Genomic DNA, 21,484 nt, shown 5'->3' with positions numbered 1-21,484 from the left:
CAGAAATCACATTTTAGTCAACATTTTCAGCAGCCAAGGTATGAGTACAGAGTCAAGAAATCACCAAGAGGCTTCTTGGAAGTAAGCAATTAGAAGAAAGCTGATGGTTCTATGATACTATTAGCTCAAGTAGACTGGATGAAAGTTTCACAAAATCAGGGAAAGAGGCAGATGAGCAGAGCCCTCCTAGGGCCAGAATAAGCCTCAAAGATTGTCATACCCTGCCCCTGCAGAAGAGACTGACTTTAGACTTTAATGGGATCAGATCGGGAGCTATTTGTGAGCCCTAGGGCATTGTTAAGAACAATAGCACAATCAGCTAGCAATTGAAGGCTAACAACAGTATATTACTTAAAATGCCCAGCTTTCAACAAAAATGTTACAAGACATGCAAAGAAAAAAATACACAGGAAAAACAAGCAGGCAATAAAAATTGCCTTTGAGGGGATTAGATGTTGACTTAGCAGACAAAGATTTCAAAGCAACTATTATAAATATATTCAAAGACAGAGATATATGTGTGTGTGTATGTGCGTGTGTAAATATATATATACACATATGTATGTATATATAAAACATTCCATTCAGCTGGAATGGAATACATTTTCTTCTTAAGAGCACATGGAGCATTCTCCAAGATAGACCATACACTGCCCATTTAAAAGAGCCTCACTATGTTTTAAAGGGATTTAAATCATATAAAGTGTGTTCTCCAACCAAAATTGAATTTAAGCAGAAATCAATGCAAGAAAGAAATATGAGAAATTCACAAATATGCAGAAATTAAATAACATGCTGCTAAATAATATATGGGTTGAAGAAGAAACCACAAGGGAAACTAGAAAATACTTTGAGATGAATGGAAATGAAAGCACAACAGCAAAACTTACAGGATGAGCTATAGTAGTAGTTACAGGGAAATGTATAGCCTCCTTATAAAAGGCAAGAGATCTCAAATCAATGACATTACCTTTCACCTTAGGAAACTAGAAAAAGAAGAGCAAACTAAATCTAAAGCAAGCAGAAAGAAGGAAATAATAAAAATTTGAGCAGAAGTAAATGAAGGAGAGAACAGAAAATAATAAAGGAAGTCAATAAAACCAAAAATCGGTTCTTTGAAATGATCAATAAAATTGACAAACCTTAATGAGACTAAGAAAAAAAGAGACTCAAATTACTAAAATTAGGAATGAAAGATTAGACTGCACTACTGACTTTTTATATATTTAAATATATATATATACATATACACGCAATATATATACATATTATATATATATGGCAACTGTAGGTATAACAAATTAGATAAATTAGATGAAATGAACAAATTCCAAGGAAGAGAAACTATCAGGACTACCGAGATACAAACTACTCAAGAAGAAATAAAAAATCTAAATAAAACTATAGCAAGAAAAAAGATTGAATTAGTGATTTTTAAAATTCCTACAAAGAAAAGCCCAGACTCAGATCATTTCACTGATGAATTCTATCAAACATACGAATAAAAATTATTAATCCTCACAAACTTCTCCAAAAAACAGAAGAGGATCACGCCCTGGGCGGAAGGCAGGCACCTAACTGTTTAGCCACCCAGGGATCCCCTGTTCTGTATTTTTTTTTTTTTTTGTGATATCTTTGGTATTAGCATAAGACTGGCTTCATAGGACCAGTTGGGAAGCATTAGCTCAGCTGGGAGCCTACTTTTCCCTCTTCCACTCCCCCTACTTGTGCTCTCTCTCTTTCTGACAAATAAATAAAATCTTTTAAAAAAGTCTAGAAATAAACCTTCATATTTATAGTCAGTTGATTTTTGATAAAAGTGCCAAGAAAATTCAATGAGAATAGTCTTTTAAACAAATGATATTGGGATAACTGGATATCCACATGTAAAAGAATAAAGCTAGACCCCTACCTCCCACCATACACAAAAATTAACTCAAAATGGATTACCCAAATATAACTGCTTAATCTATAAAATTCTTAGAAGAAAATATAGGAATAAATCCTCATGACTTTGGGTTAGGCAATGACTTTTTTTTTTTTAAGATTTTATTCATGTATTCATGAGAGACACACAGAAAGAGGCAGAGACAGAGGGAGGAGCAGGCTCCTCACAGGGAGCCCCAATGTGGGGACTCTATCCCCGGACCTGGAATCAGGCCCTGAGCCAAAGGCAAATGCTCAACCGCTGAGCCACCCAGGCATCCCTAGGCAATGACTTTTAGACACAACACCAAAAGCACAAGCAGAAAAGAAAAAAAATAGATATTAGATTTCATCAAAATTAAAAACTTTTGTGCTGCAAATAATACCATCAAGAGAGGGAAAAGATAGCCCACAGAATACGAAAGAATGTATCTGCAAATAATATATCTGATAAGGAATTTATATCTAGAATATATGAAGAACTCTTACAATGCAATAATAAAAAGATAATCAACTCAGTTTTTAAAATGAGCAAAGGATCTGAATAGATATTTCTCCAAAGACATACAGATGGCCAATTAGCACATGAAAAGATGCTCAACATCATTAATCATTAGAGAAATGCCAAAACCACAACAAATCAAAACCATAATGAGATTCCACCTCACACCCACCAGGATAGCCATAATCAAAAGGAGAGACAATTTCTTAGTGAGGATGTGAAGAAACTGTAACCTTCATACATTGGTAATAGAAATGTAAAATGTGTAGCCACTTGGGAAAACAGTTTGGAAGTTTCTCAAAATGTTCAGCTTAGAATATCTTACAACCAAGCAATTCCACTCCTAGGTATATACCAAAGAGAAATGAGAACATATGTCCACAGAAAAACTTGTATGTGAATGTTTATGGCAACATCATTCATAATAGCAAAGAAGCAGAAACAACTCAAATGTCTACCCACTGATAAATGAACAAACAAAATGTGGTATACCCAAACAATAGAATATTATTTAGCAATAAAAAGAAACAAAGTTCTGATACATCCCACGACATGGATGAACCTCAACATTGGGCTGAGGAAAAGAAGCCAGATACAAAAGATCACATATGGTATGGGTCCATTTCTTTTCTTTCTTTTTTTTTTAAAAAGATTTTATTTATTTATTCATGAGAGACACACAGAGAGAAAGAGAGAGAGAGAGAGGCAGAGACACAGGCAGAGGGAGAAGCAGGCTCCATGCAGGGAGCCCGATGTGGGACTCGATCCTGGGACTCCAGGATCACACCCTGGCTGAAGGTGGCACTAAACCACTGAGCCACCCAGGCTGCCCAGAATGAGTCCATTTCTATAACATGTCTAGAATAGGGAAATCTGTAAAGACCAAAGGTAGTTTAGTGGTTGCCTAAGTCTAGGGAAGCGGGTGGTTGGGGAGGGAATGGGGAGTGATACAACACTGTGAATATACCAAAACCATTGAATTATATGCTTTAAATGAAGGATTACATCTCAGTGGAGCTCTTAAAAGTATAGTGATGAATTCAGAAAGAAGAGTATGATCTGCTTAAAAAAGCAAGTCACTTTTTATGTATATAAGGGACAATATCATCTATGGTGCATGTTCATTGCCACTTTGGTGAACACTCTGATTACCTACCTGCTCCCATTCATGCTTTGTTAACTGTTCAGAAAGGGATCCATTTGTTTTGACTTCCCGAGGTATAATAGTTGTATTTATCTTATTTTTCTTCAAGTCATTATCGTGGTCTTCATCTAAGGGAATTGGTGACATCAGCACAGATTTCATCTATAAAACAAATTCACGCTGTAGCTAAACTCTTATGTTTCATGCGCTGCATGCAGAAACTTCCCTGCCATTTGCCACTCTGTCCATGTAGCCATGCCTCAACCTGATGAAGAATACATGTTTTTCAAGGCCACTTGGGATCAGGATACTTTGCCCAGCTTCCCCCTCAAGTACCACAGCACCATTTTCTCCTTAGGAGCCCTGCCAGCCAGCCATTCTCACATCCCTTGCCGGAGAGTTTAAATAATACTAAACCAGAGTCTTAGTCTTCTAGAATCTTCCTTCTCTTTCCCTCTGCAATGACAACTCCCCAACCTTACAAAATGTCTTTAATGAAAAACTAAAATAAATAAAACAAAACAAAATGCCTTTAATGAAACTAGAAGGAAGTCGTCATCAGGTTCCTCCAACCCCACTCCCCGCCCCCATTAACAATCATACCATAACAGCAGGTATAAACCAGGAAGCATGGTCATCCCTACACTTAGAGGGTCCTAAGGGATGGGAAAGTGGAGAAAGTGGGAAAGTTATAAAATTGGACTTGAAAATCTTTTTTTTTCTTTTGAAAATCTTCTTCTATTCTATTTATTTACTTACTTACTTACTTGAGAGAGCAAGTGCAAGCAGGGAGGAGGGCAGAGGGAGAGGGAGGAGCAGACTCCCTGCTGAGTAGGGAGCCCCTGGGACTCTGGGATTGTGACCCAAGCTGAAGGCAGACACCCAACCAACTGAGCCACCTAAACACCTCGAAAATTTACTTTTATTTTTCATTTGGTAGAGTTCCAAAGGATTAAACCTTTGCTACAGTTCAATTATATTTAATACAACAAATATGTGCTACCAATTTAACTTCACTCTGGGAGGGAGAGAAGACACAGAAAGTACACAAGTCAAATTTCTATCTTTAAAACCAGGCTTCTGAGTAGGTGGAACGATGATCCCAAAAGGGGGTGAAATTTGAGGTTTCCTGGGAAAATTCCTGGCCCAAAACTTCTCCCCAGGGGGTGTCTTAGTGACTAAAATTCAAACTTCAGGGATGCCTGGGTGACTCACTGGTTGAGTGCCTACCTTCGGCTTGGGGTGTGATACTCAGAGTCTCGATTCAGGCTCCCTGCAGGGAACCTGCTTCTCCCTCTGCCTGTGTCTCTACCTCTCTCTGTGTGTCTCTCATGAATAAATAAATAAAAGCTTTAAAAATAAAATAAAATTCAAACTTTAGTTCCAAGTATCAGGAAAGAGGAAAGAGTTGGAGGAGAGAGCTCCATGTTCTGAGCTTACTCTCTGCTGTTTTCTCCACCCAGGTAATTATATTTAAACCTCCTAACAATTCATTATGGTGGGTATTTTTAGCTTTCATGCACAGGTGCAGAAACTGAGGCTTAGAAAACTTTAGTACCTTGCCCAGTCACCCAGCCAGGAAGTGGCAGAAGTAGAAAGTAAAGCTGGCTGTGTCTGTCCAATGACAGAGCCTCGTGGAGTTTACTAGGTCAAGGTGGCTCTCACCTTTTGGTCTCCACAGAGATAGTGATGAACATTCTGGAGACATGAACTTTTTTTTTTTTTTTTTGAGTAGGCTCCATGCCCAGCATGGAACCCAACACAGGGCTTGAACTCAGGACACAGATCAAGACCTGGGCTGAGACCAAGAGTCAGACGCTTACCTGACTGAGCCACCCAGGCACTCCAAGACATGCTCTTAATATCTCAAAAAGCTCTAGAGAGGGCTGGGTGCTCCGGCTCACTTCAGAAAAGGAAAGTTTTCAATCTGATCAATTGGTAGTGGCTGTCATGGCTGATTAGCGCTGTTGTCACAGGGTGGGTGATGGTAGAGTGTAGTGTTCCTGCCATGTGCTTGCCAATATTTGACTGACAAAAACATCATGTTCCCTTGCTCTTGGCTAGAATCACATCCACTTGTTATGTTAACACTGACTATCTTGTGTTGATCAAAATGTTTTACTGGCTTGACTATTTGCTGATATCATGAAAAAGGTGCCATAGCACCCTGCCTTAAAGGTAGGGTGACCTTAAAATTTATTGCAATAGGAGCACTTCTGAGAGTAAAGGGAGGCACTATTAATAAATACACCAGGACAACAGGTGCAAGCCAGGAGAGATGGTCATGGTTGGGTGAGGTTGGGGAGGAGATATGTAAAATTACCACAGAATCGGGAAAGGGCTTGTAAAGAAGTTTCTATCCAGTTTTGTCTTAGGTCTTCCCTGCTTTGGTCTTAAATCTCTTAGGAGGTATCCAACCAACACTGATGAAGTATTTACTACATCTTAGATGCTGGAGTTAAAGCAGTGAATTAGAGAAGCAGGGGAGGATAGTAAACAGTACCCCAATTCTTTACTCAATGCTGGTAACTGTTACGTAGGACCTGTACAAGGAGCTTGAGAGCATATAGAAGGGGACCTGATCTAGTCTGGAGGTCATGGAAGGCTTTCCAGAGGAAGGGTACATTTAAGCTGATATTAAAAGGAGGAAAAGTTAGCAATAATACCATCTTTCATATGTAAAGATATAAGGGCTCCAAACATGAGGTGAAAAGGAGTCACATTTCTGTCTGTATCAAAATGATTTCCAGCTCTAAACTCTACTTGCTGAGATTGGTTGGACTATCAGTCTTGAGGGGTAAGGGTTCAGGTTTCTCACTAGGGCTGTATGTGATCATCTGGTTCCAGAGCTGCTATTGGTCTTTGTGCTCACATGGGATCTCCTATGCCCCCGGTCTGGGGGCTTTGGCTGGGCTCTGGTACAGGATGAAAGATAATTCCAGTCACTCTGCAAGGCCCAGCCAAAGGAGCCCTTTACTAAGTGTGGGAGCTTTATAGGCCACACACAGCCTCTTTCCTGAGCCATTCTGTACAGGTTCTTGCTCTGCTTCTGTTGTACTCAATATGATTCTCAGTTTAAACTATTTCCCCCTCAAAATACCCTGAGCCATTGGAGTATAAGAGAAGACATATCAATCCAGAAATAAATTGCTATACGATTCCATCTATATGAGGCACCCAAAGTTGTCAAATTCAGAGACAGAAAGTAGAATGGTGGTCAGCAGGGGCTAGGGAGAGGGGAGAGTGGAGAGTTGTTGCTTAATGGGTAGAGTTTCTTCCCAAAGATGAAAAGTTCTGGAGGTGGATAGTGGGGGTGGCTGCATGACAGTGTGAATGCACTTAATGCCACTGAACTGTACACTTAAAAACGGTTAAAGTGATAAATTTTATGTTATGGATATTTTACTGCAATATTAATTAGAAATTTTAGTTTTTAAAAATCAGCATCTTTCACTTTTAGAAACTATATGAAATGCCAACATTTCCTCATTTTCCACTTTCATCGTGAAAAGTCTATTTTCCATATTTAGAGGTTATCCATTCAGTTCTTTATCTTGCAATCATAGGTTTTCTTAAAATGTGTACTAACTTTTGCAGTTACAACTAAATGCAAATGAATACAAAATAATGAATGAAAGAGGGATAGGGATGCCTGGGTGGCTCAGCGGTTGAGTGTCTACCTTTGGCTCAGGTCATGATCCCCGGGGTCCTGGGATCAAGACTCTGCATTGGGCTCCCTGCATAGAGTCTGCTTCTCCCTCTGCCTAAGTCTCTGCCTCTCTGTGTGTCTCTCATGAATAAATAAATAAAATCTTAAAAAAAAAAAGAGGGCCATATCCCCTCATAAAATTCTGAGACAAGATTTATGTAAACATCGCCTCTTACTTTGTTTCTTTCTATACGGTGGAGTAAGTTCAAGTCTGTGGACTCTGATATACCACCATGGATGACCAGGATTTCATTGTCAATGATTGTACCAATTGGGAGCCAGGTATAGACATCTTCCAAGATTTGTAAGATTTTTTTTCCATGTATCTGTAAGTAAGAACTTGAGTAAGTTTTGTTTTTCTGGTAAATTCAAGTTTGTCACAAAAAGCGACAATTTTCATGCCACACAAAGGAAGTCAGCATGGAGTCACTAACCCATCAGCATGAATTAATGCTGTTCTTTTATTCTATGTTTGTCTATCTGTTTGTTTATTCTATATTTTCAATACTTTGACATTTTGGTGCCTTGCAGACCCTGGAGGAGAGATTGTTCCTCCCAGGGCTAGCTAATTCCTAAAAATTATAGATGATTTGCCTTTCATATGCAGATGAGAGTGCCTTTCACATGCAAACGAACCAATCCAGAGCCCACACTCCCAACCACCTCCTTTATCGGGCTTTGGCATGCCAGGCCACCATTCCCCCGCCTTAATCACCCCACAGCCAGGTACCCAGACAACTAATGACAGCCCTTATGTCCCAGAGAGCTCCTGAAATTGTTCAAACTAGCCAATCCTAAACCTACTTACACTGCCTCCACAGAAACCAAAACAAAGGCTCTTGCCCACATTTTCCCCTCTTTCCTTCTGCCTTCTGACCAATCCTGGTGCTTCCCACGGCCCACGGTGTGATGTGCTGTGCTAAGGCACAGTGAGTAAAAATCTCTTCCTTTACCATGGTCATTTCTGTATTTGTATGTCTTACCATAAAACAAATCCTGGGTACCTTTAAAACAATAGAATATGTTTTATCTGTGCTAAAACTTACACAAAAGTCACAATGAAAAGGCTTGGTTTAGTCCAGGAGGAAAATTAGGCCTCTATCACAGCCAGGGCTTCCTGCTGTGCTTTTATTTTACGTGTAAGGAGTCTGACTAGTTTACCCATCACTCTTCCTGAAGGCTCTTTTTTTGTAGTTCTAGCATAAACAGCAAAAAGAATGCGTTAAGAAAAAAAGTATGAATCTTACCTTGTATTTGTGCAAAATTTCTTTTGTGAAGCCATACCTGAAAAAAACAATTTTATTTAAACTAGTTAAATGCTGGTAACTTCTACTTAACGTGAGTCACGCCAAAAGAGGACCCATTGACATTTCACTATCACAAGTATCAAGAACTCAAGAAACTAGAGTTTAGTTGAAACTATTACTTACCTAACTCTTTGCTAGGCATGATGGAAAAGAACAAAAACAGCCAATGACATCATCCCTACTCGGAAGGAGCTTATAGTATAGTTGGAGAAAGAAGATAAATTTTCATGAAACAATTACAAGGCAACTTAAGAAATATGTGCTAGGTATAGGATGTGTGGATGCTGCAAGTACTCAGAGAAGTGTGCTGTGGCAGCTGGGGGAAGCTGTGTGGGAGAATGCTTTTCATGTAGATAGAATTTCTCAGACATCCTAAATCTTACAGTAAATGAATGAAGGCGCGGGAAGGGGTGATGGGGGAAGAGACTGAATAGAGACAAAGAAAAGCCTAGAAGACAACAAGTTGGCCCTTTATACTCTCCCTGATAGAGTTCATTTAATAGTGTTCAAGATTTTAATAGAAAGAGCCAGAAATTTTCATGCCTGAATAGCAATCACTAAGGGAGCTTTAACGATGGAAAATTTTTTTATTACTTTTCCTTGCCTTAGGGTAATAACACATATTCTTAAGGCCCAATATGGGGAAGTCAGAATATAGCATACTCATTCCAGGTTTCCATGCAAATCACATCACGTCAGGCTTCTACAATGTAATGTTATGTTTTCTGAGATTAATTCAGTCCTGCGCTCACCAGAGGTGTCTATGTTGTTAAATCCAATGGGCACCTTGCAGTCTTCATCTTTCTTGCCCTCTCTGAAGCACTAAATACGGTTGACTACATCATCCTTCTGGAAAACTTTTCTTCTCTTGGATTCTGTGACAATAAACCCTCTTGGTTTTCCTTGTATCTTTCTGGGTATTCTAAATCGCCTTTGCAAGTTTTCTCTGCCTAGCCTTGAAGGGTGGCATTCCTTCAGATTCTGTCCTAGGCCCTCTTCTCCCCTCCCTTTCTCTCTTGGCAACCTCATCCTTGCCTAGGGCTTTGGGTACTATCTATGTGCCAATATTGCAGGACAATGCTGCAGGCCACACTGTGGACACATACACTCAACTACCTACTCATAAGCACTTCAAATCACCTTACCTCAAAATGAACTTTACCATTCTCTCATCCCAACCTTTTCCTCTTATCATGTTCCCAATATCAGTGAGCAATGCCAATGTACTCCCAAATTCAAGCCAGGAACCTAGAGGTTATCTTTGATTCTGTCCTCTTTCAAGTCCCTCATATCACATTACTAAGCTTTAAGCCATCATTGCCTAAATTCCTCTTGAATCTGTCTACTTCTTTGGATCTCCATCCCTGTACCACCTTGATCTAGGCGAGAATCCATCATCTATCTCTTTACCTCCTAATTGGCCTCCCACATTCAAATATTCCTTCCTGCTGCATTTTAAAGCACAAATTTTATGATATTCTTCTATGATTATTTTTGATGTCCTTAGAAAAAAGTCCAAATTGCTTTGCACGATCCGACCATTTCTTATGTCTCCAGCCCTATTAGGGACCAACCTGTACCTCAGTCTGTGCTTCTACCCTCCTAAAATTCTTTCATATATAAAAAGTCTTGTCTCAGGCTCTGCATAAGTTGTTCCCTCACTGTAGAATACCATTTCTCACCCACCACCATGGCCCTCTCTGAATTGCCTAATTCATCCTCAGGTCTCAGGCTAATACCATAGTTCTATGAGAGAACCTTCTATTACCCCCCAGACAAGTTAGGTCCTCACTTTATAAGCTCATAACACTGTTCAACATAAGTCTTTCCTGCTAGATGTAAACTCTGTGAGGGCAGGGGCCATGTCTCCTTCATTAACTATTACAGACATTAGATAAATATGATTGGCTAATTAAATAAATGAAAGGATAAGTGGCATGCCAAAATAAAAGTATTAAGTTATATATTATATATAAGGGACATCTGATAACAGTCTGGAATTTTTTTTATCATAGTCTTAGCATCTGCTTCTATACCTGAAAATTAGAACTGAATGTCTATACTCATGCCGGGGGTGGGGTGAAACTGCCCCAAAGACAAAACTAATCAGTTGCTGAGCTTTATCAAGGCACCCAAAAACCTAGAACCAAAAGCATGAGACACGTCATGCCTTCTACTGCCCTAGAGCAAACTGGTAAAGGAGGGGTGAAAGAAGAAGAAAGAAGGGCAAGGGGAACATTTATCACTGACTGTGCCTTTCAGCAAAATTTGGGAAACCATTTAACCAATCTTTATTCCTCAAATCTCCAGTGAGTCAGATAGTTGAAATGCTATGTTACAGCTGTTCTCAAATATGTTTATGAACAACTATGCCAGAAGCAATCACTATGTCGTAAAAAATACACACATCAGTGAAAAACACAGTACTAGTTTCTGAGACAACATCTGAGGCAAGCCAAAAGAGTAGCAACAGAATGATCTCATCTGAGCCTGCTCATAAAACCTACCACACCCCCAAAGCTGGCCTAACACATCCACCCAGGAGACAATTTAGCCTGTGATGAGAGGCATGGGAGGAAGAGAAAGAACATAATAGAAGGGAGAAATAAGGAAAGAACTGGAAGAAAAGATAGGAAGAAGACTGAGTTGGTAAACAGAGGTAAGACTTGAAACACCCTTTGAGATTCTCCTCATCCCCACTTCTCTACACTCACCTCTAACTCTCTGCTAGGAATTAAACATAGCAGTATTTTTCAGTATGAGAAACAAAAAGAGGAAATCTAAAGGCCAAGGTTACCTCAGATTCATCATAAAATCTTCATGGTTCCCTCTGTTCAAGTGCAGGTCATTGGGGTAGACAAGAAAACTCACAAACAGGATCATTAGGATCTCTATGGAATGTTTTCCTCGATCTACAAAATCACCATTAAAAATATATGTGTTGCTCCCTGAGGGGAGACCATTCTGCAGAAGGAGGAGAGGGGGAAAAACAAGCAGTTAAAAGAATGTACTTTTAAAAGTAAGGCTTTGTACTCAATGTCCCTGCAAATATGGAGAAAAGAGGCTCAGTCAGTTCCTCCACTGAGAAAAATCTGCTCACTAACTTGAGCTGGTTTTACTCTGTCAGGGCAGGCATTTCCTGCAAGGGACCTTGGAAGTGAAACATTAGCTTGGATAGGAAGATTGGGGGGGGGGGGGATGGTGATTGCTCATTCTACTCATTACCTACTATGAGTTTTCTCTGAAAGGAGCTGATTTTTGTCCTATCAAAAATAGCTAACTTGGGCAGCCCAGGTGGCTCAGCAGTTTAGTGCCGCCTTCAGCCCAGGGCATGAACCTGGAGACCTGGGATCCAGTCCCATGTCAAGCTCCCTGAATGGAGCCTGCTTCTCTCTCTGCCTGTGTCTCTGCCTCTCTCTCTCTCTCATGAATAAATAAAATCTTAAAAAAAAAATAGCTAACCTTATCTCTTCCTTCTCCCTCGAAAGGAAGGAAATGTCCACCCAAGCAAGAACACTGAACCCAGCGCCAAAAGTCTTTCATTCTAAGAGGCCCAACATTTAACTTCTTTCGGTGGTGAATCCCTCAATTTACAAAAAAAGGGATGACACTATATCCACCCCCATCCCTGGATCAAACAAGTGAATGAATATGAAAATAACCAGCAAAGTGTAAGGTACCATGGGACTGTGAGCAGGGCTAATATAGTACCAGTACCCTCTGATACAATTGTACCAGGTGTTGGTAGCTGGCAGATATTGTGACTGCTCACTAACTAGGCCATATAAGTTGTTAAATATTTTGATTATCACTCCTGAGTATGAGATAATACTTTTAAATATAGTATAGTAGGAAAAAAGAATTGGGATCAGGACAAAGGTTTGGTCTTTATAACAGCTATTGATTCATTTACTTGTGTACTACTAAACTCTAAGACAAAACAAACATGCCAGACCCACCAGGCATATAATATCATGCCTGGTAGGGAATGGTCAAGTACATTTTTATTGCATAGTAAAATAAATTCAAATGTTTAAAAAATACATTACAAAGAGAAAAATTTAAACACTCATATATCCAAATGTATGTCCCCTTTCAAAAAAGTTACCTTCAAGAAATAAGTTACATTAATCGTTTTCAAACTATTTTCAAATTCTTTTTTAGATTTCAAACTACAAAAGAAAATCTTATTATCTTATATTCACCATTCTAGTAATTATATATATTTTAAATTATTCATATCAACATAGTAGAAATAGTTGAAAAAAATATATAATACAGGTTGCAACATATAACCCAGAGATTCCACAAATCATCATGCAATGTAACATTTTCCGAAGACAACTGGAAACAAACAAACAAGCAAGCAAGCAAGCAAGCAAGCAGTAGTACAGTGTTGTGGGCCAGATATAAGACTTATTTGCTAGTCCAGCTCCACTATTACCCATGTGTCCTTGGGTAAATTACTTAATCTTTATGAGCTGTAGTTCATGAGATAATAACTTCCATACTTAACATACAGGGCTATTTTGGAACTCGAATGAGACTGTATGTATAAAATTGCATGAACACCATGAAGCACCATATAAATTAGAAAATTCATTTTATTATGACCTCCATGTTTTTTCTAATTTTAAGATCCCATTATTTTATATTTTCTTAGACATTAATTCATGTAACTTTATCACATTGGACTTAAATAGTGTGAGCCAGTTGCAAAATATAGGCTATTGCTTATCAAAACTTAAAGAAATAAAGAAGGGTTCCACATCTCTGATACTCTTCCTTCCCTCAGCCTTCAGACGGCTGGGATGAGTAAACCAGAGGAATCTGAGGGATGTTAGAGGCTATAGACTTTCTTGGGATTCCAGGCCTGAAGGGGGCTAGAGGAGCAGCAGTACAGAGCTCTGGGGTCAGAACATGGAAGAAGTAGGCCTGAGGAGACCTGTTCACCCCTTGATTAAGGGGAGACCCTGACTCAAAGCATGAGTGTGGTCCTGGTTTGGGGGAGAGGGAGCTGGATCTTACTAGAAGTGTAGGGAACTACTTCTGTATTTCTGAAGCTAATAGAAAACTAACATTTGCATCTAGAGATACCTAGGAACATAGAGACTTCCTCTCATACTCTTGATGTAGGAGTAGCAACTGTTGTGCCTTTATAGAGAGGCTTAATCTAGCTTAAGCAGAGAATAGAAAATGAAAATAACCTAGTATTCAAGGGGATCTAGTAAACAGAGAGAGGCAGACCAATCAGATCTGCTAAAGTTCTATCCCCTAATGAGGTAGAATTATTGGAGGACAATTTTATTTAAAAAATGAGAGGACCATAAGATAAAGAACAAAAAGTTAATAATTCTTGGCATTTAGTGTGTTATTCAAATTTAAAATAGCAATAGATTAGAGCTAATTTAAAAAGTGATTGGAAAATACATTATTGACCTGGAAGAGCAAACAGATGAAAAATCTCTCACACAGATTATAAAGCAAAATGATGGAAATCATAAGGAATGAGTAAGAAATTAGAGTTCAGAGCCAAGAAAGCTAATATGCCAATAATCATTCCAGAATCAGGAAAAAGGAACAGATGGAGAAGAGGTAATAATTACATAAATAAGAGGGAGATTTCTATGATTAAAAAGAGACTTCAGCCTGAAGTTTGAAAGAGTTCCCGAATCCTATGCACAATTGATAGGTGGAAAAATACCCCTATTACCTAAGTCTTAGAAACTGCTAGACAGAAAGAGCAAGTTACAAAGGGAAAAGAATCATCCTGGCATTAGAATTCTAAGATGCAGTAGTGGGAGGTAGAAGATAGTTTAATAAATCTACAAATTAAAGAGAGAAAAGGCCGATGAGCCAAGAATTCTATATTGGCCAAAACATCATTAACTTCTTAGGGTGATAGATAATATTTGCAGATATGTAAAGGATCCAATACCAGCAACAACATAGATGATCATCAGGGTGAAAGAAAGACATATGTGAGTATGTAGTGATCTAACACCACAAAAGCAATGAACACGTATTGAATGCTTGTTATATGCTAGACACAGTTTTAAGTGCTAGGAAGACAGAAATAAATAACACGAAGTCCCTGCATTCAAGGAGTGTGCATTCAGAGAATGTAGCACCTTCATGTCCCATAGAGGAAAACACTCAAGAAAATATTCTAACGAAATAACAGCTAGGGAAAGACCCAAGAGGAAAGAATATAGAATACAGATGTGAACAATGAACAATGAACCTTCCAATATATAATTAAACTTAAATATAAATCAATAGTGATGGGGCACCTGGGTGGCTCACTGGTTGAGCATCTGCCTTTGGCTCAGGTCATGATCCCAGGGTCCTGGGATTGATGGAGTCCGGCATCAGGCTCCCCAGGGGGAGCCTGCCTCTCCCTCTGTCTATGTTTCTGCCTCTCTCTGTGTCTTTCATGAATAAATAAATAAAATCTTTTAAAAAATCAATAGTGATTATGTGGAACTTGTATTTAAGTACTAAGCAAGGCTTCTAGAAATAGAAGAGACATACTATGAAGAAAAACCTAATAATGGTCAAGAACTAAAAATATGGCATGTGGAGTAACTAGAATTTATAGGGGAGGTTAGGGGAGAAAAGCAAATTCTCCACAAATTTCATCTCAATGGGGGACATATATGGAAAGTGTGAAAATAAATACATTTATCTTACTGCAGGAGAGAGAGGATAATGGTGGAAGAATAAAGTTATAGCTGTTTGAGAAATATACACATACATTACTTATCAGAAAGGTCAGGAATGGGAAGAGAACCACCAATGAATGGAAAAGCACAGTAAAAACACCAAAGAAAACAATAAGGAAAACTTCACCAAAACAGCAAAAAGAAGAGGGAGAAGATGAAACAAAGTGAAGTAAATAGTAAGCAAAGTAAAATAGAAGAAAAATTTTCAAAAATATCTGTTGTTATACTATATGTGATTGGGTAAATTCTCCCATTAAAATAACAAGATCACTAGACTACATGAAAATACAAAACTCAGTTATACATAGTTTGTGAGAAATACACATTAAAAAATAGGTAAAGAGAGGTTGAAAACAAGGTAAATACAACAAAGAGAAAACAAAAATGTAAATATTGATACTAGACAGTGGAATTTAAGATTAAAAGTGCTAAACATGATCACAAAGCAACCATACATAATAAAACACACTTATGAAGAAGATATAATTCATGAACTTGTAATCAATAAACAAAAGTACAATTTTTTGCTTCATATATTTAACTACTATAGATGCAAGAAGAAACTTTAAAAATACCAACACAAATGCAAAATTCAGATTAAATTATTGGTTCAAAATAATGACTACAAATTCTTGACACTCCCTTTAAAGGTGAAGCCTAATTTGCCTCTTCTCAGATGTGGGTTGGATTTAGTGATTTGTTTCTAATGAATTAAAAAAAGAAAAAAGCAGGAGTGATAATGTGCAACTTTGGAGACTAAGTCATAAGAGACACTGCAGCTTCCTGCCTGCTCTCTCTTCTGCATCCCTCGCTCTGGGGAAAGCCAGCTGCTATGTCATGAGACTACCCAAGTACCCTATAGAGAGGCCCATGTGGCTGTTCTGCCAATAACCAGTGAGGAACCGAAATGCTGAGCCTGCAGCCAGGTGAGTTAGCAATCTTGGAAATGGGTCCTTGAGCCCCAGTCAACCTTTCAGATGACTGCAGCTCTGGTCAATAGTTTGACTGCCACTTCAGGAGAGACCCTAAGCCAAAACCATTCAGCTAAGCTGCACTCAAATTTCTGACCCACAGAAACTGGGAGATACTAAATGTTTCTAGTTTTAAACCACTAAGTTAAAAAAATAAATAAATAAAAATTTAAAAAGATAAAATAAAATAAATAAACCACTAAGTATTGGGGTAACTTGTTACACAGAAATATATAATATACATATTTAGACAGATGTATCAGAAACTAAATATGTGGAAATACTGAATATTAATCAACGAACTTAATTTAATAGGTAGATATAGAAAGAACTTTACATCCTACAAATAGAGAGTACAATTAATTTTTCATATGTCCAAGGAGACTTTATGAGAATCAGTCATGTACTTGATTTCAAAGAAATCCTGAAGAAATTCAAAATAATGGACATTTCATAGGATATGAAATTCTCATATCATAATCCAATAAAGTTTGAAATAAATAATAAAAATATGATTCAAAGAATTCTAGCTTCTTTAATTAAGATCCTTGGAAATTAGAAATTATCATCTTAATAAGCATTAAATCAAAGAGAAAATTAAAAGCAAAATTACAAGTTTGATAGAAGGCTCAATTAAAACTAAAATTAGAAAAGATGTATAGGGAAGCACCTAGGTGGCTCAGTCAGTGGAGTGTCCAACTCTTGGTTTCAGCTCAGGATGTGATCTTATGAGTCATGAGATTGAGCTACATCAAGATCCCGCTGAATGGGGGGAGTCTGTTCAACTAGAGATTCTCTTCCCCTGCCCCTCCTCCCACTTGTTCTCTCTTGCTCTCTCAAGTAAATAAATAAATCTTAAAAAAAAAAAAGATGTGTAGCTTTAAATGCTTTTATTATTAGACAAGATGCACATGAAAGACTTCATCTCAGGAAAGTAGAAAAAGAACAATAAAGTCAATCAAATCAAGATAAAGACTGAAATTAATGAAATAGAAAGCAAACCAAAAAAATGTACAAATCTGAAAGATGATTCTTTGAAAGAACCAATAAAACTGATAAACTCATCATGAGACTGATTGAGGATAAGTGATAAAAGAGAGAATTAAAAAATATGTAAGATTAGGGGTGCCTGACTGGCTCACCAGTAGACCATGTGACTTTTGATATCGCGGTTGTGAGTTTGAGCCCCACGTTGAGTGTAGAGATTACTTAAAAATAAAATCTTTTGGGGGGCAGCCTGGGTGGCTCAGCGGTTTGGCGCTGCCTTCAGCCCAGGGCGTGATCCTGGAGACCTGGGATTAAGTCCCACATCGGGCTCCCCACATGGAGCCTACTTCTCCCTCTGCTTGTGTCTCTGCCTGTGTCTCTGCCTCTCTCTCTGTGTGTGTCTCTCATGAATAAATAAAATCTTAAAAAAAATAAAATAATAAAATAAAATCTTTTTTAAAATATAAAAAAAAGATTTGGGGTGCCTGGGTGGCTCAGTCAGTTAAATGTCTGCCTTTGGCTCAGGTCATGATCTCAAAGTCCTGGGATCCAGCCGCGCACAGGCTCTTAGCTCAGCAGGGAGTCTGCTTGTCCTTCTTGTGTGCAACCAGCTGCAGAGCTTATCTGAGAACTGAATCTGCTAGTACTAAGCACACTGGGGAATACATGAGGTCCTGACTGATTGACTCCTGACTACAGTGTTCTCCAGATACAGCTCCTCCACTCCCCCTCGAGTTAATAGACTATTCTTTTACCCTTTGAAGTAAACATGTTTTTCTCCGCTTCCCAAAGTTAATCATTCCTATAGCTAATCTGCTAGCTCTCTTAATAAAACCTGAAGGAGACAAAGCCTTGGGGTCCAAGTCTGAGTGTGAGTCGGAGTCTCGGTCCCCCTGTCCCTCAGGTTAAAATTCAGTGAGACTCCGAGTCTTTCTTCATATCGTCGCCTCCGACTACCTGGCTCAATGGCATCTTCTCCCTCTGTGCGCGCTCTCTCTCTCTCTCTCTCTCTCTCTCATGTGTGTGCATGCTTTCTCTCAAATAAAATCTTTCTAAAAAATTTAAAATCTGTAAGATTAAAGAGTGGAAAAATACATAAAGACACAGAGAAGTAGATAAAATAATTATATATATGTAAAACAATATAATATCGGCATCTATGGCAATGTACTTTTACTGTATAGGGAAATGGAGGGTTTCCCTAAAAATAAGAAACTATCAGAACTGATTCAAAAGAAGTAGAAACCTTGAACAGTACATCTCCCTGTGGCTTTCTAGCAGAACTCTATCTCAATTTTCAGGAGCAAATAGTTTTAATATTATTTAAACCAATGATTCTCATCCTTGGCTGCATATCAGAATCATGTGAGGGGCTTTTTTATTTTTAAAGATTTTATTTCTTTATTAATGAGAGACAGAGAGAGAGAGGCAGAGACAGAAGCAGGCTCCATGCAGGGAGCCCAATGTGGGTCTCCAGGATCACGCCCTGGGCCAAAAGGAGGCACTCAACCACTGAGCCACCCAGGCGTCCCATGTGAGGGGCTTTTAAAAGTTCCTAGGTATCCATCAGAGTCTCTGGGAGTAGGACTCACATATCAGTATTTTTTCCCCACAATTCCTTGGGTATTTATAATGTCAAGTTTGAGAATCAAGGCCTTTAATTATTCCAAACCACAGAAAAAGATGAAAATCTTTTCAATTCACTTCATGAAACTAGCATAACCTTAATATCAAAAATATAAGATGCATTCAGTATTTTAAAATTATATGTATTATATTTGGATAGTAAACAGGTTTTCCACTGTGATGACAAATCTTCTTGTATTAGAACTTCTCACCTCCAGTAAACCAAACTTTATAGGTATTTCACCTCTACCACTGGCAAAGAATAATGAATTCCTTCAATCAAACCTAATTTTAAGCCAAAATAGTAATGGTCACCTAGGCACACTTATTACTCAGTCAGTTTTAACCTTTTCAAAAAATGACACATGTTGTCAAAAGACTAAGATTTGTGATAATGAAGCCCATTCAATAGAATAATATGTCACGGTCTCTGAAAGTGACTCTAAAAGGAGTCTTAAATGTATAACTGAACTCCTGCTCACAGTTAAGCCTTTCAGAACAGCCACTTCAAAGCAGGCAAGACTTATTTGAATATATCAGATCTGCCCTATTGGTTCAGGATTAGTCATATTACTTGATACAATATGACTTCAAATACATTTTTGTCTTAGAATAATAAGAAAACTAGAATATAGATAAGAAGATGAGGAGCTAAGTGTCCTTGTACATAAAGTCTCTAGGGTACATAGGCTTCTGGCTACTGAGATTTGATTGGGTTTCCTTCAAAGAAGCAAAAACTTCTGTTATAACCCATCCTTCACTCAGTTCCAGCAAACCAAACTCTCTGGCTTATTTTGCAGCTGATATACAACAAACTGTCTATGACATGGAAATGAAGTTGACAAATATAGAAAACCCAGGGTAACTACAACTCTGAACAGCATTCAGATGATCTGAAAGGGGAAAAAATAGCAGGCCACAATTAATTAACTTGAATAGAGACAAAAACAAGATGTTTCCCTATATTCTCACCTATTTCCCATTGACGAACTTTTACGATAAACATCTAGACATTATGCCATTTTTTTTGCACATTTTCCCAAGGCACATCAAACAATAACCTCTGGACCACAGCTCCATATTATTCTAATATTTATTTCTTTTGCAAACCCTATTTGAGGGATCTGTTCCTCTGATTGCAACATACAGCCTTAATCTCCAAAGAAGAAGAATTGACTACTGTGGCAGCGTGAAATGTATCAATGATAGAGAAAAAAGAAAATATTTAATGATATTCCCAAATGGAAAGTCATGGGCATAGGGGGTGGAGAACATTAGGGAAAAGAGAAAGAAAAGGAAGACCAGGTGGCATGGCTTCCAAAGGACAGCATTAGTGTGACACTCATAGGGTGAAGAGTTAATTAGCTTCTCTCTGTCCATGAGCACCTCTTTCAGCTTCAGGAGGTCTCTGCTCACAGCATCAATTTAACAAACTAGTTTGCCAATACTTGATCCAAAGTTTCATGCTTTCCATGCAATGGGGAAAAAGCATCTTGAATTTCAGCAAGGCTAATTAAAGCTCTGAATGAAGTATTTCACATTGGTCACTCTAATTAAGCAAAAGTGGCTGATGAAAATTAACCTTTTCAGAAAATAAAATCTAAAAATATAACCTCACTAATGCTATGTAAATTGCTTCACTTGATGGTATTTGAAGCCATATAATGTTGAGATCCCCTTTTAGCAAAGGTCTGCCATGGTTAACAATGTGACACCGGAGGAAAGCATTCATTTCAAAGGCAAATAGAATCATAGCTGAAAACATCTAGCTTAGTCTTAAGGTGCTAAATGATACAATTTTTAAGGACAACCAGATATGAAAGGAACCAAAATCTCAACACAAATAATCAAAAGCAATCAAGGGCATAAATCCCATTATTTATTACAGTGCACCACAACGATGTGTGAAAATAAAATCTCAAATCCTCCAAAACTTTCTTTCATGATTTAGGTACTTAATAAATTACTGAAATTCTTTGAACAGGTTGTCTTAAATTTCACCTTCTCCAGGAAGTCTCCCATGAGGTTAGGTGCCCCTTTAACGTGCTACCTTGGAGCCTTGTGCTTATCCCTGTCATTAATATGTCCCACCGTGACCTGTCTTGTCTTTTTATTAGTTGACCTTCCCCACTAAACTGTGATGTCTCTCAGGCTAAAAACTGCACCTGAGTCATACTGTATTAGCAACCCATAGTAGAGTACCTCATTCATAATGGGTGTTTAATAAATACACGTGAAATGAATAAACTTCATATTCATCTTTGTATCTTCTCAGTTTTCATATGTGCCTTGAACACTGCAAGAACCAGATGAAAGTCTATTAAATGAACAAATTAGTGGACAGACTCGCTTTTGTAAATGATCAGTTATAACAGTCCAAGTCTTGAACCAAACCAACTGCTTCGATGAAAAAAGTAATATGGCAAGGCATCTCAGAGACCCTACACTGGAACTCTCTCCCTCTTCAGGCTCTGCCTTTGGTCCCCCTTGAACCAACCCCAGTCCTGACAAGGGAGAAATTGCCTAGCATAGCACCCGTTCAGAGACGAATAACAATTTTGCCTTGGGGAGCCTGGGTGGCTCAGTG

The 21,484-nt window shown here is 38.3% G+C and overlaps 1 protein-coding gene across 1 annotated transcript in view; it reads right to left on the bottom strand.

Moving 5' to 3' along the window:
- The window catches only part of PPEF1 (protein phosphatase with EF-hand domain 1), a 75,601-nt gene that overhangs the window by 27,558 nt on the left and 26,559 nt on the right, over positions 1-21,484 (bottom strand). The window contains exons 6-9 of the mRNA XM_055338313.1: positions 11,386-11,552; positions 8,529-8,565; positions 7,458-7,607; positions 3,585-3,734 (exon numbers count right to left, since the gene is read on the bottom strand). Of these exons, the coding sequence (XP_055194288.1) occupies positions 3,585-3,734; positions 7,458-7,607; positions 8,529-8,565; positions 11,386-11,552 (504 nt within the window). The remainder of the gene's footprint in view (positions 1-3,584; positions 3,735-7,457; positions 7,608-8,528; positions 8,566-11,385; positions 11,553-21,484) is intronic.

The sequence above is a fragment of the Nyctereutes procyonoides genome, unplaced genomic scaffold (assembly GCF_905146905.1).
Source record: "Nyctereutes procyonoides isolate TBG_1078 unplaced genomic scaffold, NYPRO_anot_genome, whole genome shotgun sequence".
NCBI lineage: Eukaryota > Metazoa > Chordata > Mammalia > Carnivora > Canidae > Nyctereutes > Nyctereutes procyonoides.
This window is presented reverse-complemented; position numbering and strand designations above follow the sequence as displayed.